We start from the raw sequence: 20,141 nt of genomic DNA on the forward strand, positions 1-20,141 counted from the left end.
CGGTTGAATACTGTTTAATTAGTCCCCTCATTTCTTCACTCCTCCGTTACTATGGCGCCGTTCAGCATCGCACTTTGTTTTGCTACCTGAATCTACTGTTGCAAGCTTAAAAAAGGAAGTATAACATTCGCAAATCTTTATTTCTTAATAATTCCATACCACAACTATTTTAATGTTATGTATTTAAGTACTGTTTACAAAGATCTGTTGATTAATATATAAATACATTTTCAATACTTGTGAACCTAATGGTGGTGCACCTTCAACAGAAGAACTCTATTGTAAAACTAGTCTTTCGCCAAAATTTAATTCTAACTGTAAATCGCACAAGTCTTTCACCAAAATTTAATTCTAACTGTGAACCGCAATGTAATTCATTCTTAGAAATAAACAACTTTTGACTAAAATGTATAAATACTAACACTTAACGACTAATCAAACTCGAGAAACAAAAACAAAATGGTTCATAAAATCTTATGCACCCTTACTTCAACTTTCAAACAAACATTACAGGGAGTTTTACCACTGACTTCTGTCCTTTCTCGCAAGCTTCAGAGACTATTCTTTAGGTTTGGTCTATCAAATAAGTGTATAATGTTAATAATACTTAATGAACCTAACTAAAGGTGGCATGTTCTTAGTTGTCTTTCTTTTCCTCTCCGGTTTGATTCTCCTCTTTCTCCAGCTGGGCCTAATGGAAGAGAAATAACAATAACTAAATAAACTGCAGGTATGTTAACAGTAACTCGTAAAATGACTGTCTTGATTCAAAACCTCCATTCTCAAACATTCTTGAATCGAGAGTCGAGTTTTGAGGCTTGGAGATCGAGTTTCTAAGATTGAGAATCAAGTTTCGAAACGCTCAAATAATTTTAAGAGAAAATGTGTTTATTTTCGAGTACAGAACAACACCGAAGGACAGAGCACTTGACTGTGAATCTCCTTCTTTCACGCGAGGCGATCAGAACGGATGCTTATCTTTTAAGTTTCCACAGACGCTAGCGCTTTTCAACTTTGCTAATAACAGAGAAGAAAAACATAACTATTAAACAGTTCTGTAACATTTTACCTTTGCGTGTAGGGAAACGGTATTTTTGCAGGGTTTCATTTCGTACCTCTTCAAAATCTCAAACCACATTTGCAAACTCTTTCACACCCTGGGGTGACCAATTGGTATTTTCTCCTTACAATATCAGCTCATTGTACCATTTGGATCTTAAGAGCTTCACCGTAAATGCTCTCGTAACTCCTCTTTCTACATTAATTCAGTCCTCTTTCTAAAGCTGTGAGTTGCCAATAAGGCCCACACCTCCCTCCCCTCCCCTCCCACCTGTGCTTTGGCATGTTCTTCCAAAAGCCTGTCATATTCCCTTGTCAGTCCCGTCGCTTGTTCTTTCAATGCAGCCAAATCCTTCTTCGTCCTTTCAAGCTCTGCCAGGAATAAAAACAAACCAAAAAAGGTCAGAAAATGTGCAACAAATCAGATACAAAACAAACACCCACTCTTACTTATTCACTTAAGTTTCCTGAGCTTCAAGCAATTTGCTAAAGTTTTTTTTTTTTCTTTTTTTCAGTTCTGATTAGTTCCTCACAATATTTTCTTTACAACTGGGCTGTTGTGATTACATTGATTTTGGTGACCGTCATCTAATTTCTCCTTAGAATCTCAACCCCCGAATCACTCATTAAGGTCTGAGAAGAAAGGAAATGATCACAGACTAAAGAGGCCCTTGACTGTTAAACAAATTCTCCTTGTCAGCAAATGTATAGAGAACAGTATGGAGAAAATGCATCCTGATGTTAGGCGGCTTCCTTTGAGCTGCTACAAATTCACAGTTCCTTGTAAATTATTTGTCAACTGATTGGTTGCATCTTCTCATTACCTCATCTGCTGGGTGATGTATAGAAATTGTATAGAATAGTTGCATGTTGGTCAAAAAAAAACAATGAGAAAAACAATGAGAAGGAGAAAAGAATAGCCTATAACTGAGGGAAAATAATTCTCAGAGTTAAATTTTAAAGAAATGTAAGGCAATCAGTGTAGAGAATACACATTCAGATCTTAGCAGTGAAAGGGCTGACGGGTTTGAGACAATTTAACATCCCTACCTCTCCCCCACACCCCCCCCCCCCAAGTTAAAAAGTGTTATAGTTAGCAGCACCTTCTGTTTTTTCCGAAAGCTCTTTGGATTTCTCTAAGAAAGCTTCTCTCAATTCTTTCAACTCTTGGTTCACTTTATCTTCATCTTGTGTCTCTATCTCTTTCTCTGTTTTTCCTTCTGCATCTTCTATGGCCTGTTTTGGGAGAGATTTAACTATCAATAAACAAAAGAAAGACAAATACTCCACTCTACAAAAGTTTAGGGAGGCTGCACCTCTCCACCCCAGTGAGTCGCAATTTCCTGAGAGTGGCCCCTCCAGGATCCATTCTGATACATGTGTCACTAAAAGTTTTACATTCAGTCTGAAACCTTGCATTGAATATGGTTTGTGAGAGAAACATCAAAACACTTTCTAAACAAGATGATTTTAAAGTGATTTCATCTGTGAGTTGAATCCATCTGTTTGGTTACTTCTGTCTAACAAAACCACAAAGAGGAAAGACACAAGGCAAAGACACACCCTCCATTTTTTGGTACTTTCAAAGGAGCTCCTGATTTACTGAATTTTTCATGGGATGCTTGCTCTTGTGCACAAACGAGGTTTTCAACTTTTCTTGGCTGGTTTGCTATCAGAGACACAAAACCTACCTTACACATACCTTTCAACATTACCTTTTTAAGTTTTTCATTTTCATCCATCAACTTTTCACACTGCTGTGAGACATTGTGGGCTTGACGCAGACTGGCCTCACTGGAAGCTTCCAGAACAGAATTTTGAGAAAGAAGTCTTATGACACGGCGCAGCACTCTAAGAAGAGTAATGATGTGAAAATTCATAGTTGTCACAGAAATTTATTTAAATAAATAAATAAATAATCAGTTTATTTAACCCTTTGGTAGTGTTAAACACTAAATAAACACTAACAGAGAACACAATACACTTGGCATAACAAGAAAAAAAACAATTAAGCCCTATTGTAACTGTGAGTAACGAACTTACTAAGGCAGTCTGTTCTGACGAAGAGGAATTGAGAACAGGAAAAACCGGACCTCAACCCATACCCATGAGCGACGTTCGTGGGCTGTGGCAGCAGGTGCGCAAGGAAGCCAGACTGCTTGATGTAAATATAAAATGCCTGCAAGCCTCATCACAGCGTGCCAACAGAGTAGGCAAGCCATAGCTCACGAGGGCAGACTCAGAAAAGTATTATGTTGTAGACTAATTGTTTTCAGATATTAAGTGATGTTAAATTGTTTTCATTTCTTTCTTACTTGCTCTCAAAATTTCAGTTTTCCTCATCTCAATATATAGACTCTCCCCCTGATCTTGAAAAATTTGACAACCAAGAGATCCAAGGCAGAATTTTTTGGGCTCAAATCTCAGATAAAATGCTTCCTAGATTGCCTATTGCCTTGGATGCACTTCCTTCAAAGCAATAATATTAAACCCATTAACTCCACAGATGATACAATAAGCAGTTTACCATTTGGACCATCTCACTTTTGATAAATAAAAATAAATAATAAATAACAATTTAGCAACAGACTTTGCACTGGGTGGCTCTTCTTGTCCACTGTTTCCAGATCACATTTTAAATTGGAATGTTGATTTAACTGTAAATTAGTCAAGAAAATTACGTGCTCTTGCGAAAAAACCACCTAGCTGATAATTTTCTCTATTCTCATTTCCTCTTTACCGGATATGGTGATATAGTGCAGAGAAATTCTGTGACAATCATTTCTGGCAGTTTTGGGTTACAACATAGAAAACATAACTTACAGCAACAGAAACAGGGAAAATCCAGATATGTACATATTACGCTGTGCACGAAACAATCTCATATTAGCTATCGCTTCAGTCTGAGGATTGTTGTGCAAGTCAACTTGACCACTAGACTGCGTCTTGCCGTACTTCCGGCTTTCGCGAATAGAATCTAAAAAATAGTAAATTCATGAAAATGTGAGACTAATTTTCAAGCTTTCAATGCCTTTTTTTTGGCTGGTGTTCTTAGTTAGCTGTCTATCACAGAGGTCAGGAATTAAGATTTCAGATTAAACCCTTCACGCTGTTCTCTTTACCACCTCCTGGTTAGCTCAATTGGTTAGAGTCCCAGATTGTTGTGTGGTAGAATAAAGGCTGATAGTTTCTAAAGAAACTGTTTGGGGCTGTGTCGGTGGGGGTAACGAAATAATTTGAATATATCAACAAAGTTGAAATGGTAAATTGGCCACTGTTATGATTATAAAAGCTGACGTTTCGAGCGTTTGCACTTTGTCATTCGCTCCGACGAAGGGCTAACACTCGAAACGTCAGCCTTTATAATCGTAACAGTGGCCAATTTACCATTTCAACTTTGTTGATATATTCAAATTATGTTGTGCAGTAGGTTGCATTGAGGGTTTGAGCCCTAGCTGGTCCAACACTCAAGGTCTTAGAGTAACTGGGGAGAATGTGCTACCTTTCTATAATATCAAGAAATGGATAGACATTCTAGTCTTCTTCGATAAGGACGAATAAACTGGTGGTCCCGTCTCCTGCATCTATTAATTAGTTAATTTGGTTAGGTAGAGGATGTTAAAGTACCCACTCATAAGATTACTGGTGGTCTGGCCTGTTTACTGGGAATTGGGGAAGGGAGCATCTTCAAATAAGTTTCCTTCATTTGATTGTAAACTGCTGATGCAGTCTGGCCAAAGTCCCCTGAAAAGTGTTGTGATGTGCATTTGATCATATCCAATTGTTAATTTGCACAACATAAATATTAAATTATTATTATTATATAATAATTATGACATTTCCCATAATACTGAGAGGGAGAATTTGTTTGATTGACAATCAAGAGCTTCTTAAATTGGTGATCATTTCCTTTATTCTCATGTCCTTTATATTTGATTCAGGGGAGGGGGGACATTGCAAGGAGAAATAAGAAGCCAGTCACAGAGGTTAAGACACATATATCTTATTACCAAGCGTGAGGGCCATACTGGGAGAATATCAGCCCGAGGTCTTGACTGTACGGACCAAGCACAGCTCGGTCCCTACAAAAAAGACTGTGGGCCGATATTCTTCCTGTACAGTCCCGAACAAGCTTGGTTAATAAGAGATTTATTACACGACTGAAGTTCAAAGGGAACCAAGTGCGGTATCATTTGGGACAGTGCCCGGTCCAATACTGATAGAATATTGACCAGCAATAGAGCATTTTGATTGGTTGATTTTAGTTATTGGCCCTCTGACTTCACGAGTCATGTAATAAATTCCCTTAACATCTCATAGCTTTCACATCTTAAAGAGAGACAATTGCATAGGAAAACTAGCCAACCATAATTGTAGTAAATTCAGTTTTATACAAAGGCTATGTATTATTTGGTTGGAAGGGATTCCATCTCAAAGGGCAAGAGAGTCCTGTAACTACTTGAGACAAAGATCAATGTCTGCCCTTCAGTATCAATAACAATATCATAATATTGCAAAAAATTTCTTCAAAACAGCAATTCATGGGGAAATTTGGATTAGAAATAAAGAGTAATAGAATGGCTTTTCTAATAATTTATCGATATTTGTCATGAGTATAGTTGAACAACTGAATCCCTTATCAACTGGAAAGATTGGTTGAGTGGTGTTTTACAAACAGGATTGCATGTCATACCCACATTGGAAAATATCTGACATTTTAGAATCTTGAGAAAAAGTTTGATGTGAAATTTTGCAGCAGTTTTTCTAAAAATTGTTTGACAGCTGTTTCTGATCCTGTTGATGATTGCATCAGACATGAAAATGCAATGGAAATTTCAATCAAGGTACATCTTCACCATAAATAGTAAGGATGACTCATCTCTATAACTGACATCAAAAGAAACTTATTCATTGAAAGCAAGAGTAGCTCTAAATGTTCCCAAAATTTGCAAGACAGGTGACTCAGAAAAGATAAAAACCTTTTTTTTCTCGGCTTTTTCTATTTGGTTCTCTTTGATCGAGGAAAGCTACTGTGGGCTAAACTTCAGAATACCCGGCCACCTTATCTACATGTTATTATTAATTAAATAAGAATAGCGTCTATGATGTTATGCCACGTTCTTCAAAGCCTCCCGACACATGTGAATGAGGTGAACGGGTATTCTGAAGCTGCCCCCTACTGTTTTATCCTTATTTGGGGCAACTTTTGCTTTTGACATGCGAAGTAACAGGCCAAAATAAGTTTTCATTTTAAGAGCAAAGTTTTTGCCGCAACTCAACGGTCTGACTTTCCGCATTAACACACACTATGACTAATCCTATTTTGAGAGCGAACTGCACATGATTATAGTACGAACAAAGAACGCCCCATCTCGGGAATGACTAGAGTAAACGTGCTCATCTAATATTCAAAGGCATCTGACTACAATTGTACAATTTCTCTTTCACTTTGGCCACATCCCGGAAGCAAGAAGGCATATGTATACGAAATGACAAATGCAGACTTTGGTTTAAAACTAAATTTTGATTGCAAAGTTATCTCTGTAAAAGCTAGTCCTGTTCCATACAAACGGCAGAGTGTATTATAGATCATTTAAAAGTTTGCTAGGTTTATAAATGCGCTACAATATAAATTTAACATATATAATACGTACGAGTCCCCAAAATTAAATGTGTTACCTGCCAAAAGGAGACCCATCACGAACACAAAGACGTAGAAGTAGAAATTTCCATACTCAAACAAAGTAGCCACGGTCCTGGAGTTAAAAATTTGATTCCATCTAAATAGAAAATGCAAAACTATTACTCATTCATTGCAATGATCAACGCAGGGATGGAAGCTCTGCACTAATGTGCATCTTTCATCTCAGTGACGCCCAATAGACTGGACTGGTCTTCCTATTGCAAAAGCTTACCTTTTGGCCGAGATATAAGGAAAACAGAACAAAAGAAGAACGCCGATCTCGGCGTACAGAAAGGCAGCAGCGAGAGTCCACTGTACAGTCATTGTTTGTACGTCTTTCAATGTCCCCTGATCTCCACTTCGTGCGCTTTCTTTTGCGATGACTGCACATTCAGACTTTGAGGTAGCCGAGCCTTCTCTGCTTGGTAGCCTAGCAATGTAGAATGTCGGATTAATCGGACTGTTCCGATCCAATGACGAACATTTCCGATTTGAGAAGTTGTCACATGTGTACCAAAAACGGTAATTTCCAAAAACTCACATCCCGTATTCATGCATGTGACCACCTTCTCGTCATGATGATATCCTGTGTGCTTTTTTTGTCAATTGTTGGACCTTTGTGCGCTTCCTTGAAACGATCGAGTGAGCCTCAAAGAATTGCTGCACCAGATGCTGTTTCAAACTCGTTATGGCCACTTCCAGCTTCCGTGACAGCTTCTGGACCACGTCTTTCAGTTTCTCCAGCATTCGTTATTCAAACATCATCAAAGTCAGGTGTCGTGAAACGCGGAATTACACGTTATTTGGAGATAATACTGCGGAAAATCGGAGGAAATCAAGTGCACAATCCAAGTGAAAAGAGTGAAACGCTGACTGAACTTGTTTTGAATGTGCGTAGTGATGCCGAGATTTTGAGCGTGGAGACCTCTTACTGGTACATGTTGAACATAACCAATGGTCAGGCTAACATAGAAGCCAAAACGCCTTATGGAGCATTGTAAGTGCTTTTTTCAAGTCCGCATTTAATCTGCTTATTATAAATATCCTGTTTGTGCAGCAATGAGCTAGGAACGTAGCTGCCGGGCAGGGGGGGGGGGAGGGAGGGGAGGGAGGGGGGCTTGGCTTGGAGGAGGGAGAGGGAGGTTCCCCATGAACACACTCTGAGAAATTGGTATTTTCAATTAAATAACGAACAAATAAATTTTATTTAAATGTGCAAATCTGAAGAATTATTTGCATGATTACAATACCTTGCTTATACACATGGAAGAGCTACAGCATAATTCATTTACAGTGAGGCCCTTGTAACTCTCCTCTCAGTTGAAAAATCTTAGGTATGCCCCCTATGAACCATCATTGGCAGCCAACCCCCAAACTTCCCCCACCCCCCAAACTTCCCCCCATCTCCCAGACTTCCCCCTACCCCCCATTCCCTGTGAGAGGAACCAATTTTTCAGAATGAGAAATTTAACTGTATACTTCCTCATACACTCAGTTGGTTGCATTGAGCATAGGGCTGAAGTGGGATAAACTCAGTGTTCACGGCACAGACATGGCTACCTTGGTAACTATAAAGTATTCATAGGTCAAGTGATCACTCTCATTCCTTTAATTCAACTCTGCTTTGTTCAATAATCAAGATGACGCAGAGCGGATGGCTCCATCCGTAGAACTCTTTAATAGACTGAAATGGATTCCTTTTTACGAGAAGTGTAAGATTGACAAAGCGTCGATAATGTTTAAACGAATCCATGGTGCACTACCTAGCTATTTAAACGAGCATATTTCGATCAACAACTCAAGACATTCAAGAACTACGCGCTATTCAAACTTTAATGTACTGTGCCCCAGATATAACAGGGAAACTGAAGGTGGGCGCACCTTTCTCGTCACCGGAACCAAAATTTGGAACGAGTTACCACTACGCATACGGATGGCGGACAGCATAAGGTGCTTCAAGCACAATATGTGGACTAATATTTTTTCGTAGCAACAATTTTTAAGTCATTTTTGTGTATAGTTTCCTTTTTTTCATTCTTACTAGTTATATTGTAGATATTCATACATTTTATTAGTTTCTTTACTTATCTTGTAATTATATTATATTATATTAGTTTCTATTTTCATATTGTATTATACTAGTTTTTATATTGTAATTATTTCTGAGTGAGGGCCACAAGTTTATTAGCTATGCTATTATGTGTTACCCTCGTAAAATAAAGTCTTTATTATTATTATTATTATGACATATTTACCATACAGTAAATATTTTATGCTTACTTAGGATAGTAGATTTACGGCATGATTAGGAGTTACTCACAATGGTAATGCTATGTGACCTAATGTAACGCAATACACTACAGTAACCAGACTGCCATTGGTGGCAATAACAAATTGTGTCCCAAACACCTGTGATCTTTTGTAGCCATTACTAGTTAAAGAGAATGAACCTTCTTTGTGACAGCACACATACAGGGATTTTTGTAGCCTTTACTAATTAAAGAGAACGAAACTTCTTTGTGGCAGCACACATACAGGGATTTTTGTAGCCATTACTAGTTAAAGAGAATGAACCTTCTTTGTGACAGGACACATACAGGGATTTTTTAACCCTTTATACCCTAACGTCAATATTCATATTCTGCATACTATTCTCGTCACATTTCCATTGTGATTGACAAGGAGAATTCACAAAGCAGTGAATCAAGCCTCTTAAGTTGGCAATTATCTCCTTTATTCTCATGATCTTAATCCTTCTATGCCTAGGCCAAGATCTGATTAAAAATTCTCCATAGTGTCTATCATACAATTTAAATGATGTTGGTGTGGAGATTTTGGTATAAGATCAACTAAAACTTCCCTAATTAAATAGATAATTTTCGTTATTCTTTTTACTTGTCTGCTTGATATGGTATTGATATTGTAAGAAGAAATTCTGTCTTGGTCATTCATGGGAGTTATTAATGATGGATTTGGCAGTATTTCTGTAAAGAGAAAATAGATGCTGGTCACTTATGGTTCAAAGAATAAAACTGCACAGAGCTTTTTGACAGGATTGACTGTATCCTATAAACTGCATGACCAGTCTATTTCTAATCAGTTTAGTAGAAAAGTTGTCTTCTTTGTCATCGTTATTTTTTTCAAATAATTATCCTTGCAGGTATGGAATGGAAACATTCACTCAGCTAATTGAAAGTGGAAGTGTAATAAATAGTGTTGTGACCATTGATGATGAACCCAGATATGTACACAGAGGCCTCATGTTAGATACTGGGTAAATGTTTAAAATTTATAGCTGATCAATTTGCAGCAGCTTCTTTGCCTAGGATATATCTAGAGCTACAAATAGATTTATAGCACAAAATTCAGTGTAAAGAATATAGTTTTCAATAGGCTCTTTGCAGGACTTAATCACGTGCTTGGATACCACATAGCAACGCATTGCTGGTGAGCAAGCAAACCAGCGTCCCGCTCATTGTACTGTACAAGAATTGATCAACTCAAGCGAAGCGAACTTTGACTGTTTGGTTGAAAACATCCCAAACGCTTGTTGTTTAAGGACGCAAAACGAATTTTATCGTGACTTTTGTTTGATTGTGCTTGAATTCCGCCTGATTACCTTCACTCTTGGAGAAAAAGCTCTGCGGAAGCCCTAATTTACGACAAGACATGGCCGCTTCTTTAGGGCCGAGTGACGGTGAGTTTCTTTGTTTACAGTCGTACTTCAATCTTATAACCTAACATCGTTCGATACAGAAAATCATCATCAGTGTTAAGAATTATATTTGCTTGAATCCAGAAGATTATGATCTACATTTCCGATTTTCCGTGAACACGACTAGTGTTGTTTACATTCTCGCTCGCTATATTAGTCTTGGATATTACTGACTCATGATAATAAATTGTTCGTTTTATCTTGTGTTAACGATACAAAACGAAGTTTTACGCCATTCTTTATTCTAGAAGGTTCACATTGAATTGGAGGTGATATCTCTATGTACCACTCTATTTCTTTCCTCTAGCTGTCTCTGCCAACCTGTCAGCATTTCCTGACCTTACATTTTCTGAGGTTGAAGCGTATGCCCAGAAAGAATCTGGCTGCAGGCACACAATCAAAGGCTATAAGTTTTTCGCTGAACCTGGATATTTACACGATGTGAAAGGTGAGTTTTCATGTAGTAAGAATATAAATTGTGAATACACACACACGTTCCTCTTTGAAAGTTGTCTAGTTGTTGATGTCTTTTTAATTCATACTATCGACCTGAGATGTGTTTTTTCCTCTCTTTACAGTATCTTACGAGCAGGGTTCTGCCAACATTACTGCCAAGTGCCATCGGTCAATGAGAAAGAGTGAACTCCCTCATCAACTCTACGTAATTGTTGTAGTTGACTCAAAAGCCATTTCTGGAAAGTGCTCTTGTGTGGCAGGCCTTGGGGGCTATTGCAATCATGTTGTTGGCCTCCTGTATTATTTGGCACATTGCAAGCAACTGGGCTTTTCTTCTCTTCCAGACGACTTAACATGTACGAGCATGAAAGAGAGGTGGAGCATTCCAAGAGAACGCAAAATTGGAAATCAAGAAGTCCAAAGTGTCTTGGTCAAGAAACCACGGCCTGGGGCTAACTATGACCGATATATAAAAAACACTCTGTATTTACCAGCCAGGCAATACAGAGTACTTGATGAGAGCCACTACAACAGTGTTGAGCCAAAACCACTCATAGCAACAATAGCTCCTAGAGTTAATGCTCCTTTACAACTGGTATCTACCAAATTTGGTCATGCTGTGAAGGGAAGTGTAATATCCTATCAACAGAAGCTATCTGAGGAGTACTTGATAAACAACTACTCCTGTACTTCTTTCCCAGAGTTGCCTCTTCCAAGTGCTGAGATGCGATTTGAAAATGATGTGTCTATGTGTCTCCAGCAAGACAAGCTTACTTCATTGGGTGTGTTGAGTCTCTCCAGGCAAACTGCCATTGAAGTGGAGGAAAAAACAAGGGCACAAAGTCAGAGTGGTCTTTGGACAATGTTAAGGAACAAAAGGATCACAGCTAGTAAATTTGGACAAGTTGCCAAAAGAAAAAGCAACTTCGACAACCTAGTTAGGCAAATTAACCCATCAAGACATGTGGTTACAGCACCTATGCAGAGAGGCTTAGATTTGGAACCCCAGGCTGCATTTATTTATGCCAGCAAAGCCAAGCAAAATCAAGTGAATCTCTTCCCATCAGGGCTGGTGATAAATCCAAAATGTCCATGGTTGGGATGCACCCCTGACTGCAAAGTGTTTGATTTGGGTGTTGAAGAGCAAGGCCTTTCACCTTTTGGCCTTTTGGAGATAAAGGTTGTTAAAGAAGGTGCAACTGACTTTGAGAATGTGGCCTATCTTACAAAGGACAACGATTCCAATGTCCTCAAGCTTAAAAGAAATCATGACTATCATTATCAGGTCCAATGTCAGTTGGCATTAACTGGCCTTGAGTGGTGTGATTTTTTCAGTTACATCAACGACACTACCTTTTTCTGTGAAAGAATTATGTTTGATCCCATCTTTTTTCAAACTGCAAAAGACAGAGTTGATTATTTTTTCTTTACCTATTTCCTGTGAAGTTCACAGTAACCATTACAATAACAGCTGTATTATTGCTATGAATTTCCTTGTTATAAAGTTCACACAATGTGAGTACACAGTCAGTGCAACCTAATATGTACAAATTCTTTATTTAATGATTCCTGGCTATGATTGAATTTATTATATACTGAACATTTAGTTGTTAGTGGTATCACTGTCATCTGTGTCTTTCATCAGTGCACCTTGAAAGTTAGTCAACAAACAGGCAACTGTATACAGTTGATTGACAGATCCCAGTATAGACAATGAGATGTCAGAGTCAAATATATGAAATTCCTTTATCCTTCTTATTGCACGTTCCACATGGATTCTTACTTTTGCAATAGTTTTTGTTTCCAAAACATCCTGGGCTGAAAATTGAGTTTGATTCTGAAGAAAGGGTGGCAAATTCAAAGAAACTTGTTTACTGCTTAAAAGATCTTCAATATCAAATCCCTTATCTGCCATGACACTGTCATGTGCCTCCAGAAGATCCAAAATGCCAGAACAACGAGTTATTTCTTTGTCTGATATCGAACCAGTGTACAGGCTAGAAACAAATGTGATAGCCCCATGAGGAGCAATCCCAATTAAACCTTTTAAAGTAGTGCTAGACTTGTACGATGAATACAACTGAGACTGTAATAGCAATGAAGAAGGGGTTTGGACATAAATTTCAGTGCAGTCAATGATGACACGTGTCGATGGATACAGCTCTTTGAAGCTATCTGGCATAAGTTCATTAATGCACTCTCTAGTTAGCCATATTGGCTGATTGCCAAGAAAGAAGTACAAAAAATTGGCCCAAGTTGTTATTTTTCTACTCACACTAGAAACATGCAAACTAAAACGCTGGGCAAAGTCCAGTTCAAATAAACCAAGCTTCAATCGAACACAAAATAAAAAATGCTCATCTATCAGTTGCATCTTGCGTACTCCTGGCCTGTTTGCACCTATTCCTGAAGCATACACATAAACCATTGTTTCTGCAGTTGGTTTAACAAGTTCAAAAAATAGCTTAAAGTGATCATAAGTTGGAAAACCTGTGTAAAATCTCACAAGAGCATTATCTTTAGAGAACCTTTCCAGGCCAAATCGACTAATCTTAAGATTTGCCTCTAATTCTTGAATTTTTGCCTCTGATGACTCCTTTGTGGCAGCAGCAGCCTCCTTGAGTACTCTCATCTCGGCCTCCTTTTTTTGCACTTCTAACTGAGTTATTTTCAGCTGCTCCATTAGGCTCTGAATCTCACTCCTTGCAGCCTGATAATCTAGCTCTAGTTGGGATGGTGCTTTAGGTGGCTCAGGCTCTACATCACTCTCGTCTGTTTGTGTCTCACTAAAGGGAAGAAGTTTAATAAACATATAAATGATGTAGACATACAGAGAAAGAAATCAGGGGCTGTTGATACAAAGGGTCTAAAGGAAAGTGGAGCCACAGAGGGTCATTCTCTTCCGAGTGAGTCATTGGCTACAAACACAAGCAAAATGAGGCTTTTGTAGAGATTTTCTTCTATTATTATTACTACTAAATTTTTGTCATTTTTATTAGCATTATTATCATTATTATTATTATTTTTATCCTTATTATTATTATTATTATCATAACTATTACTGTTATTACTATACCCATATGTCAATGCGTTCTGTCTGCAATTGATATTATTACCTTTCAACATGTCTTACAATCTTTCTTCTTTGGGTCGTTCTAGCTGACCAATTGAAGACAGACGGGACAGAATCTTTTTTCAAATTCCGTCGACCAGCCCGGTCAGGGGGCAGAAAATCTTCCTCTGCAAAATGTGCAGAGCAAACCCTGGTGCCTTCAGTGAGCTAGAAAAAAAATAAGATATTAAAGCTAAAAAATTGCATGCAATCCAAGAGAAACATAATTACAAGTAACACGTAGATAACCACGCAAATTGAATGACAGTACATTGAGTGAAATTTCACAAGTACTACTATTCAGGGGGTTGTAGTTAGCACCTACCTTAAAGTTGTCACCAATGTCTCGTCTAATTTTTACGATCCAGTTTGCTCTGAGTTGATCGTCTTTCTTAGGAAAACGATGAAAAGACAACGAGCTGTTGTAACGGGAGTCATTGTTACATTGTGGAACACAACAATGCAACGCAGAACCTCGTTTTTTCTTCTTGACAGGTTCTAAAACAGAACAAAATGTTGTTCTCAGTTTTGTGTTCGCAATTGGTTGGAGAAAAGATTATGATAACGAAATACCACGGTGAGAATTTAGCCACTCACTTACGGCAAAAATGAAAGCGAGCGAGAATGTGAACACTAGTTGTGTTCAACGAACTTAAAAGAATTCAACACGCAAAATCAGAAATAGAGATCATAATGTTCTGGATTCAAGCAAATCTAATTTCTAACACTAAAAACCGTTTTCTGTATCGAACAACGTTACATTTCTAAGACTAAAATATGTCTATTAACAAGGAAACTCACCGTCACTCGTTCCCGAAGGATCGGCCATATCTTGTCTTATGTTTGAGCTTTCGCCTGGCTTTTACTCCCAGAGCAAAGGTAAATCAGGCGAACTTCAAGTCCAGTGAAACTGAAGTCACAATAAATCTCGTTTGTTCTTTTACAACTAGCTTTTGGGATATTTTCGACCAAAAAGTCAAAGTTCGCTTCGCTTGAGTTGATCAATTCTTGTACAGTACAATGAGCGGGACGCTGGTTTGCTTGCTCACCAGCAATGCGTTGCTATGTGGTAACCAAGCACGTGACTAAGTCCTGCAAAGAGCCTATTTGCACTCTATCAGTTATTGAGAATGAACAAAGTACATTATGATAATACTGGGAAAGCTCAATCAGATACTGTTAACAACAAAACATCAGCATATAAGTTGCACTTGCAGATAAACCACATCTCAAGTTGAGCTACCAGTACGTACTCAAATTTTTGAAAAAAGTTTTTGAAAATAAATTAAAAAAAAAAGAATAAAAATATAAGTTAAGTATTTAGAAAGTTACTCTATTTTTGTTGCTTCATCAAATGTACATGGGCTTACAGTCACTAAAATTGAAAATGTGGAATACTTTGAATCCTTACCTCTGATTTTACGCTATGATATTGAGGACATTTGCTATCTGCTGACTTGGACTTACATGTATGTTTGATCTTACCCTCACTAATTGTTCTTTGTCCTAGGCGGAGATATTTTCCCCTTGAACTTCTGTATAATATTCTGGATGGCATGAGCTCTGTCAAGTTAAATGTTTTCCACTTCCATTTCGCAGACTTCTGTCGATTCAGTGTCCAAAGCAAACTGTAAGTTCCCGAATGCAGATGGTGATACTGCAGCTTAAATTAATTTATAACCAAGGCATTTACAAGCTTGTTCTCTTTTAGTTTTACATTTCTGAACACAGTTGGTCAATCTGCTGTAAAGTGTTTTTCTACTTGTGGCCATGGTAACCAAAATCATTTTGACAAGTCTTGTAGTTAACTTTTTGTTGCCGCACAAATGCTTTATATTTTAATTAGAACAACATGCAGTTCTACATTTTATTTTAACTTTCAGCTATCCAGATTTAAGAAACAATGAGAGTCAATTTTACTCCCAAGAACAAGTAAAATCTCTGGTGTCTTTTGCCGCCGACAGAGGAATAAGAGTAATTCCAGAAGTAGAATCAGCGTAAGATATGAAGTTTCCTGGAAATTATTTATTAAGAAATTAGATCTACCTTAAATTTCTGTATTAAAAAAATCTGCCTAAGAAAGGTCACCTCACACTTTTCTCTGCAAGTATTATTGGCAGTGCTTCCTGGTCTTACACTATTTCAAAACAAACGAATTGGAGTTCAGACATATTCTTCCTAAACACTGCTGGTCTGACAAAACAACAAAAATTAAGCTGATATTGAGATCCTTTGGAACACTTCTCTAATCACTCTGCTACTGGACCGTAAAATAATACAAAGACTATTATTTGCCAACAAGATTATTTGACAGTGTCACCAGGTCGCTTATGTTATGCAACAACAAGGAAAGTTATTATGTGATTGTCTTTTTTACAAGTTCTTGAACACCCTCCACACATGTTTTGTAATCAAGGTCTTTTCAACAACTGCCCAAACTTGTTTTGATAAGTGCAATGTGGGTTGCTTTTGGTTTAATTTTAATGCCATATTTTGAAGCTGTTACATGAATTACTGCAAGAATCAAACAGACTGAACTGATTGTTGGTTCTGTCTGAAATAATTAGTTAGCCCATGATATTGATGCCTTTATTAATGTTTACTTAATCACCATTTGATTGTTGTTAATTTAGACAAGTTCATTATTTATTAACCTTTAGATTCCATGTCCTTGGAATGATAGGGCTAGAGAACAAAACTAAAGGGCTTTATTTCTGCAATAACTCAATGGGTTATGTTGAGCTGTATAATGATCCAGAGGTAAGTTAGCTTAATAACACACTATAATCACTAATTTCTGTGTGGGATTGACTGCAATGATTGTCAGATAATTTGAAAGGAAAATGATGCGTTAATCAGGGCTCGATACTAACTTTTCAACCTACTAGCCAAGTGGCTAGTGACATCTAAGATGTTTTTAGATGTTACAACAATTTCAGTCTGTTTGTTAGTCAAACTGGCTGGTGGAAATTGAAAAACCAGTAGCCAAAACTGAATTTCTACTAGTCTGTGGCTAGTGGACTACCGTTAGTGTCGAGCCCTGCTAAAGTGCACCTAAACCCAAAAAATTTTTTTCGCTTAACGAAATAAGTGTATTTTTTGGAGTATTTCTGTGCAAAAATTTTTTTATTTGCTCAAATCTTCAATTTTCTGTGCCCAGTCAAAATACGGAAAATCGGCCGCCATCCTGCTCCACGGCCGAGTTTAAAGAGGAATGGCTCTAGCAAGTAATGTGACGTCAAATCGAGAACACGAAAGTCTGCATTTCATACATTTTTACTTGTTTGGGAAGGTTGTAGTCAATATTGGCCGAAAATATGCCAACTAAGTGTGTTGTAGAAGGATGTAGCAACGTGCGAAATTTGCAAGAGGGTATCGTGCTACATGCATTCCTGATACAACACACCTAGCCGGCATATTTCGGACAATATCGATGGCAACCTTCCCAAACAAGTGAAAATGTGTGAAATGTAGACTTTCGTGTTCTCAATTTGACATCACATTACCCGCTAGAGCCATTCCTCTTTGAACTCGGTTGTGGGGCAAGATGGCGGCCGATTTTCCGTATTTTGACTGGGCACAGAAAATTGAAGATTTGAGCAAATTAAAAAGTTTTTGCACAGAAATACTCCAAAAAATAAGCTTATTTCGTTAAGCGAAAAAAAATTTTTTAGTTTAGGTGCACTTTAACTGAGACAGGGTTTAGCCAACACACATCTTACAGTTGTTCTCAGTAACTACAATTATAATGCCAACCTATGGAAGTCTGAATTCTGGAGATGTGTGATTTTTGTGGAACATGATATTGCAACTATCCCCCCCCTCCCCTCCCTGCTCCCTCCCCCTTCCACATCCCGCCCGAAATTTGTAACCTCTCCTTTCCATCCCTTGAAGCTTAATACAGACCCAAACACTGTGAAAAGCACAACTTGTATCCATCCTCAAACTAAAAACCCTTGAATGTTTTTGTAATGGAGTTTTTGAGCTGAACAATAAAACAGCCCATAGAACTCACAATAACACGGTTTCCTGGTTTATTCCGCTTCAATCTAATTCACAAAACTCTCACTAAATTCGATGGAAAAACTTTCCGTAAACTCACACTCTCACAACCTTCTTGTTATTTTTACTCAACCCCGTTTTCGCTTTTACTACACGCACGTGCTCACCACCTTATTTGGTAGCCCTAGCCCAAATTTGGTAGTGCTGCTCGACGTCACAAAACTGTGAGGGGTAGGCTTGGTAAATTTCTCGTACAATTTTGCAGTCTTAAATGGTCAAAGGTCTTAAACAAAGGAAAATACATATTAATCTAATTGGAAATCATTTCAAACCTGAAATCATGCAAAACTCACAAATTAACGACGTCATGGGATTGTAGGATTTACTTTTAAGCTTGCTTTCTCCTCTTCCATAGTTAAAAAAATATATCATTTTCTTTGATAATGAAATTCTGTCAGTGAATCTTACCAGAGACTCAGTGACTTATTCCAGGAACTCAGAGGTTACCCAGGGATCGGAGGTGGTTAATCTATCCCTTCAGCCTGGTGGCATGCGTTTGGAATACCAGCCACTTCATCAGGCTAAGATTTTGACAAATCAATAGCTTTCTTACAGAGTGAAACTTTATCCACTTGAATCTGTATACTCTCCAGATATGTTATGGACAACAATGCATACTGTTTACTAGGGTAGTTGCTTTTTGTGTAACCACCATCTTGATCTTGTCTAGGGAGTTACAATGAACACAATGAAAGGCATTCTTGAAGAAATGATGACACTGTTTCCTGATCAGTACTTCCACCTTGGGTTGGATGAAGTGATTACTACATCCTTGTGTACTTTGGAAAGTAAGTCAGTAGAACAGTCACACCCACGTGTTGACAAGACCAAGAATAAATGAATGTATATAAATATATTTAGTATAATTTCAGAGCTGAACAAAGAGTTTCCAGCAATCTGATTGGTCGAGCAGTTCCTTATATGACGCTATATTAACCACTCCGCACGGTTTATATAAAATGTTAAACTAAAATGTTAATAAATGTTACTAAAATGTTATGATTTTAGAAATTTCTCTGTTGTTCAGCTCTGAAACTATACTAAAACAATTATTCGCCTAAGGTTCGGTGATCATTGTCGAATAATCCCCTCGACTTTGTCTCGGGGATTATTCGACGATATTCACCTCGCCTGCGGCGAATAATTGTTAAATATATATATAAGGCATATATATAAACCCTTTAACCTCTAACAGTGACCAGTATCTAATTTCTCCTTAAAATATCACCCCTGAATCATTAAGGTCACAAGATTATAGGAAATGATCACTAACTGAAGCACTTGATTGCAAAACAGATTCTCACTGTGAGCACCTCAGGAAATGTATAGAGAACAGTATGGAGAATGTACATATTGATGTTTAGAGTATGGAGAGTACATACAGGGACTAAATTGCATATATTCAACTTCAACTTCAACTTTAACTTCAACTTTGAAGTTTATTGATTATGGCAAATATTACAGAAAGCAATATCCACTGCCTGCAGTTAGCAGATTAGCTAGTCGAGGTGAGCAGTGGTTACATTTATGAATATAAGAAGCGGAGTTTTCAGGAAATTTTTGTTATTGAGTTGGGTAAATCAATATAATCATTTTCTTCTGGGAGTATTTGGAGTAAAGGTAAAGTTATTTTTGGACATTTAATGCATTTCACACAGTTACTGTAAACTGTTCCAAATTTTTACACCATACCTTGAAAAAGACTTAGTTTGTTTGTCGAACCTTGAGTGTTTCACATAACAGTCACCTCTTGAAGATTATCTTGTACTATATCAATGAATATTGGATTGGGAAGCAAATAAGTCGTAAATTCTGAGAGGGACATTGTGGGGAATTAATTATGAAAGTATTCTGCTAAACCTAGTGCTTCAATACACAAAAAGTATTATCTGAAACATTCAGATACTTTGATGAGTACAAATTTTCATATCATTTTGTCACCAAATAATATCCCATATCACTTTGCTTGTAAGAAGTGTGACTTAAGGTTGAAATGAATTGATTTTGAGAGAAGCTATCAACACTTGGACTTGATGAACATGGAGAAATTCAAC

At 37.6% G+C, this 20,141-nt stretch overlaps 4 protein-coding genes across 4 annotated transcripts in view; 2 read left to right on the top strand and 2 right to left on the bottom strand.

The window, feature by feature from the left end:
* Positions 1-121: 121 nt before the first annotated feature.
* On the bottom strand, positions 122-7,110 carry LOC111335661 (B-cell receptor-associated protein 31). The gene is made up of 7 exons (XM_022941647.2): positions 6,975-7,110; positions 6,739-6,839; positions 3,883-4,036; positions 2,775-2,910; positions 2,163-2,295; positions 1,331-1,431; positions 122-691 (listed from the first exon to the last, which is right to left on the bottom strand). The coding sequence occupies exons 1-7, from the start codon at positions 7,064-7,066 to the stop codon at positions 638-640; spliced, it is 771 nt and encodes a 256-aa protein (XP_022797382.1). The 5' UTR covers positions 7,067-7,110; the 3' UTR covers positions 122-637.
* Positions 7,111-7,215: 105 nt separating this feature from the next.
* Positions 7,216-20,141, top strand: part of LOC111335655 (uncharacterized) — a 20,907-nt gene continuing 7,981 nt past the window's right edge. The window contains exons 1-6 of the mRNA XM_022941642.2: positions 7,216-7,739; positions 9,903-10,016; positions 15,536-15,655; positions 15,909-16,022; positions 16,686-16,785; positions 18,758-18,875. Coding sequence (XP_022797377.2) covers positions 7,216-7,739; positions 9,903-10,016; positions 15,536-15,655; positions 15,909-16,022; positions 16,686-16,785; positions 18,758-18,875 — 1,090 coding nt within the window. The remainder of the gene's footprint in view (positions 7,740-9,902; positions 10,017-15,535; positions 15,656-15,908; positions 16,023-16,685; positions 16,786-18,757; positions 18,876-20,141) is intronic.
* LOC111330698 (uncharacterized) lies at positions 10,113-12,526 on the top strand. The gene is made up of 3 exons (XM_022935603.2): positions 10,113-10,439; positions 10,765-10,905; positions 11,036-12,526. The coding sequence occupies exons 1-3, from the start codon at positions 10,412-10,414 to the stop codon at positions 12,355-12,357; spliced, it is 1,491 nt and encodes a 496-aa protein (XP_022791338.2). The 5' UTR covers positions 10,113-10,411; the 3' UTR covers positions 12,358-12,526.
* LOC111335663 (uncharacterized) lies at positions 12,445-15,149 on the bottom strand. Its single transcript, XM_088761033.1, has 4 exons — positions 14,827-15,149; positions 14,351-14,523; positions 14,030-14,193; positions 12,445-13,699 (listed from the first exon to the last, which is right to left on the bottom strand). The coding sequence occupies exons 1-4, from the start codon at positions 14,852-14,854 to the stop codon at positions 12,517-12,519; spliced, it is 1,548 nt and encodes a 515-aa protein (XP_088617159.1). The 5' UTR covers positions 14,855-15,149; the 3' UTR covers positions 12,445-12,516.

Source organism: Stylophora pistillata, chromosome 5, assembly GCF_964205215.1.
Source record: "Stylophora pistillata chromosome 5, jaStyPist1.2, whole genome shotgun sequence".
Taxonomy (NCBI): Eukaryota; Metazoa; Cnidaria; class Anthozoa; order Scleractinia; family Pocilloporidae; genus Stylophora; species Stylophora pistillata.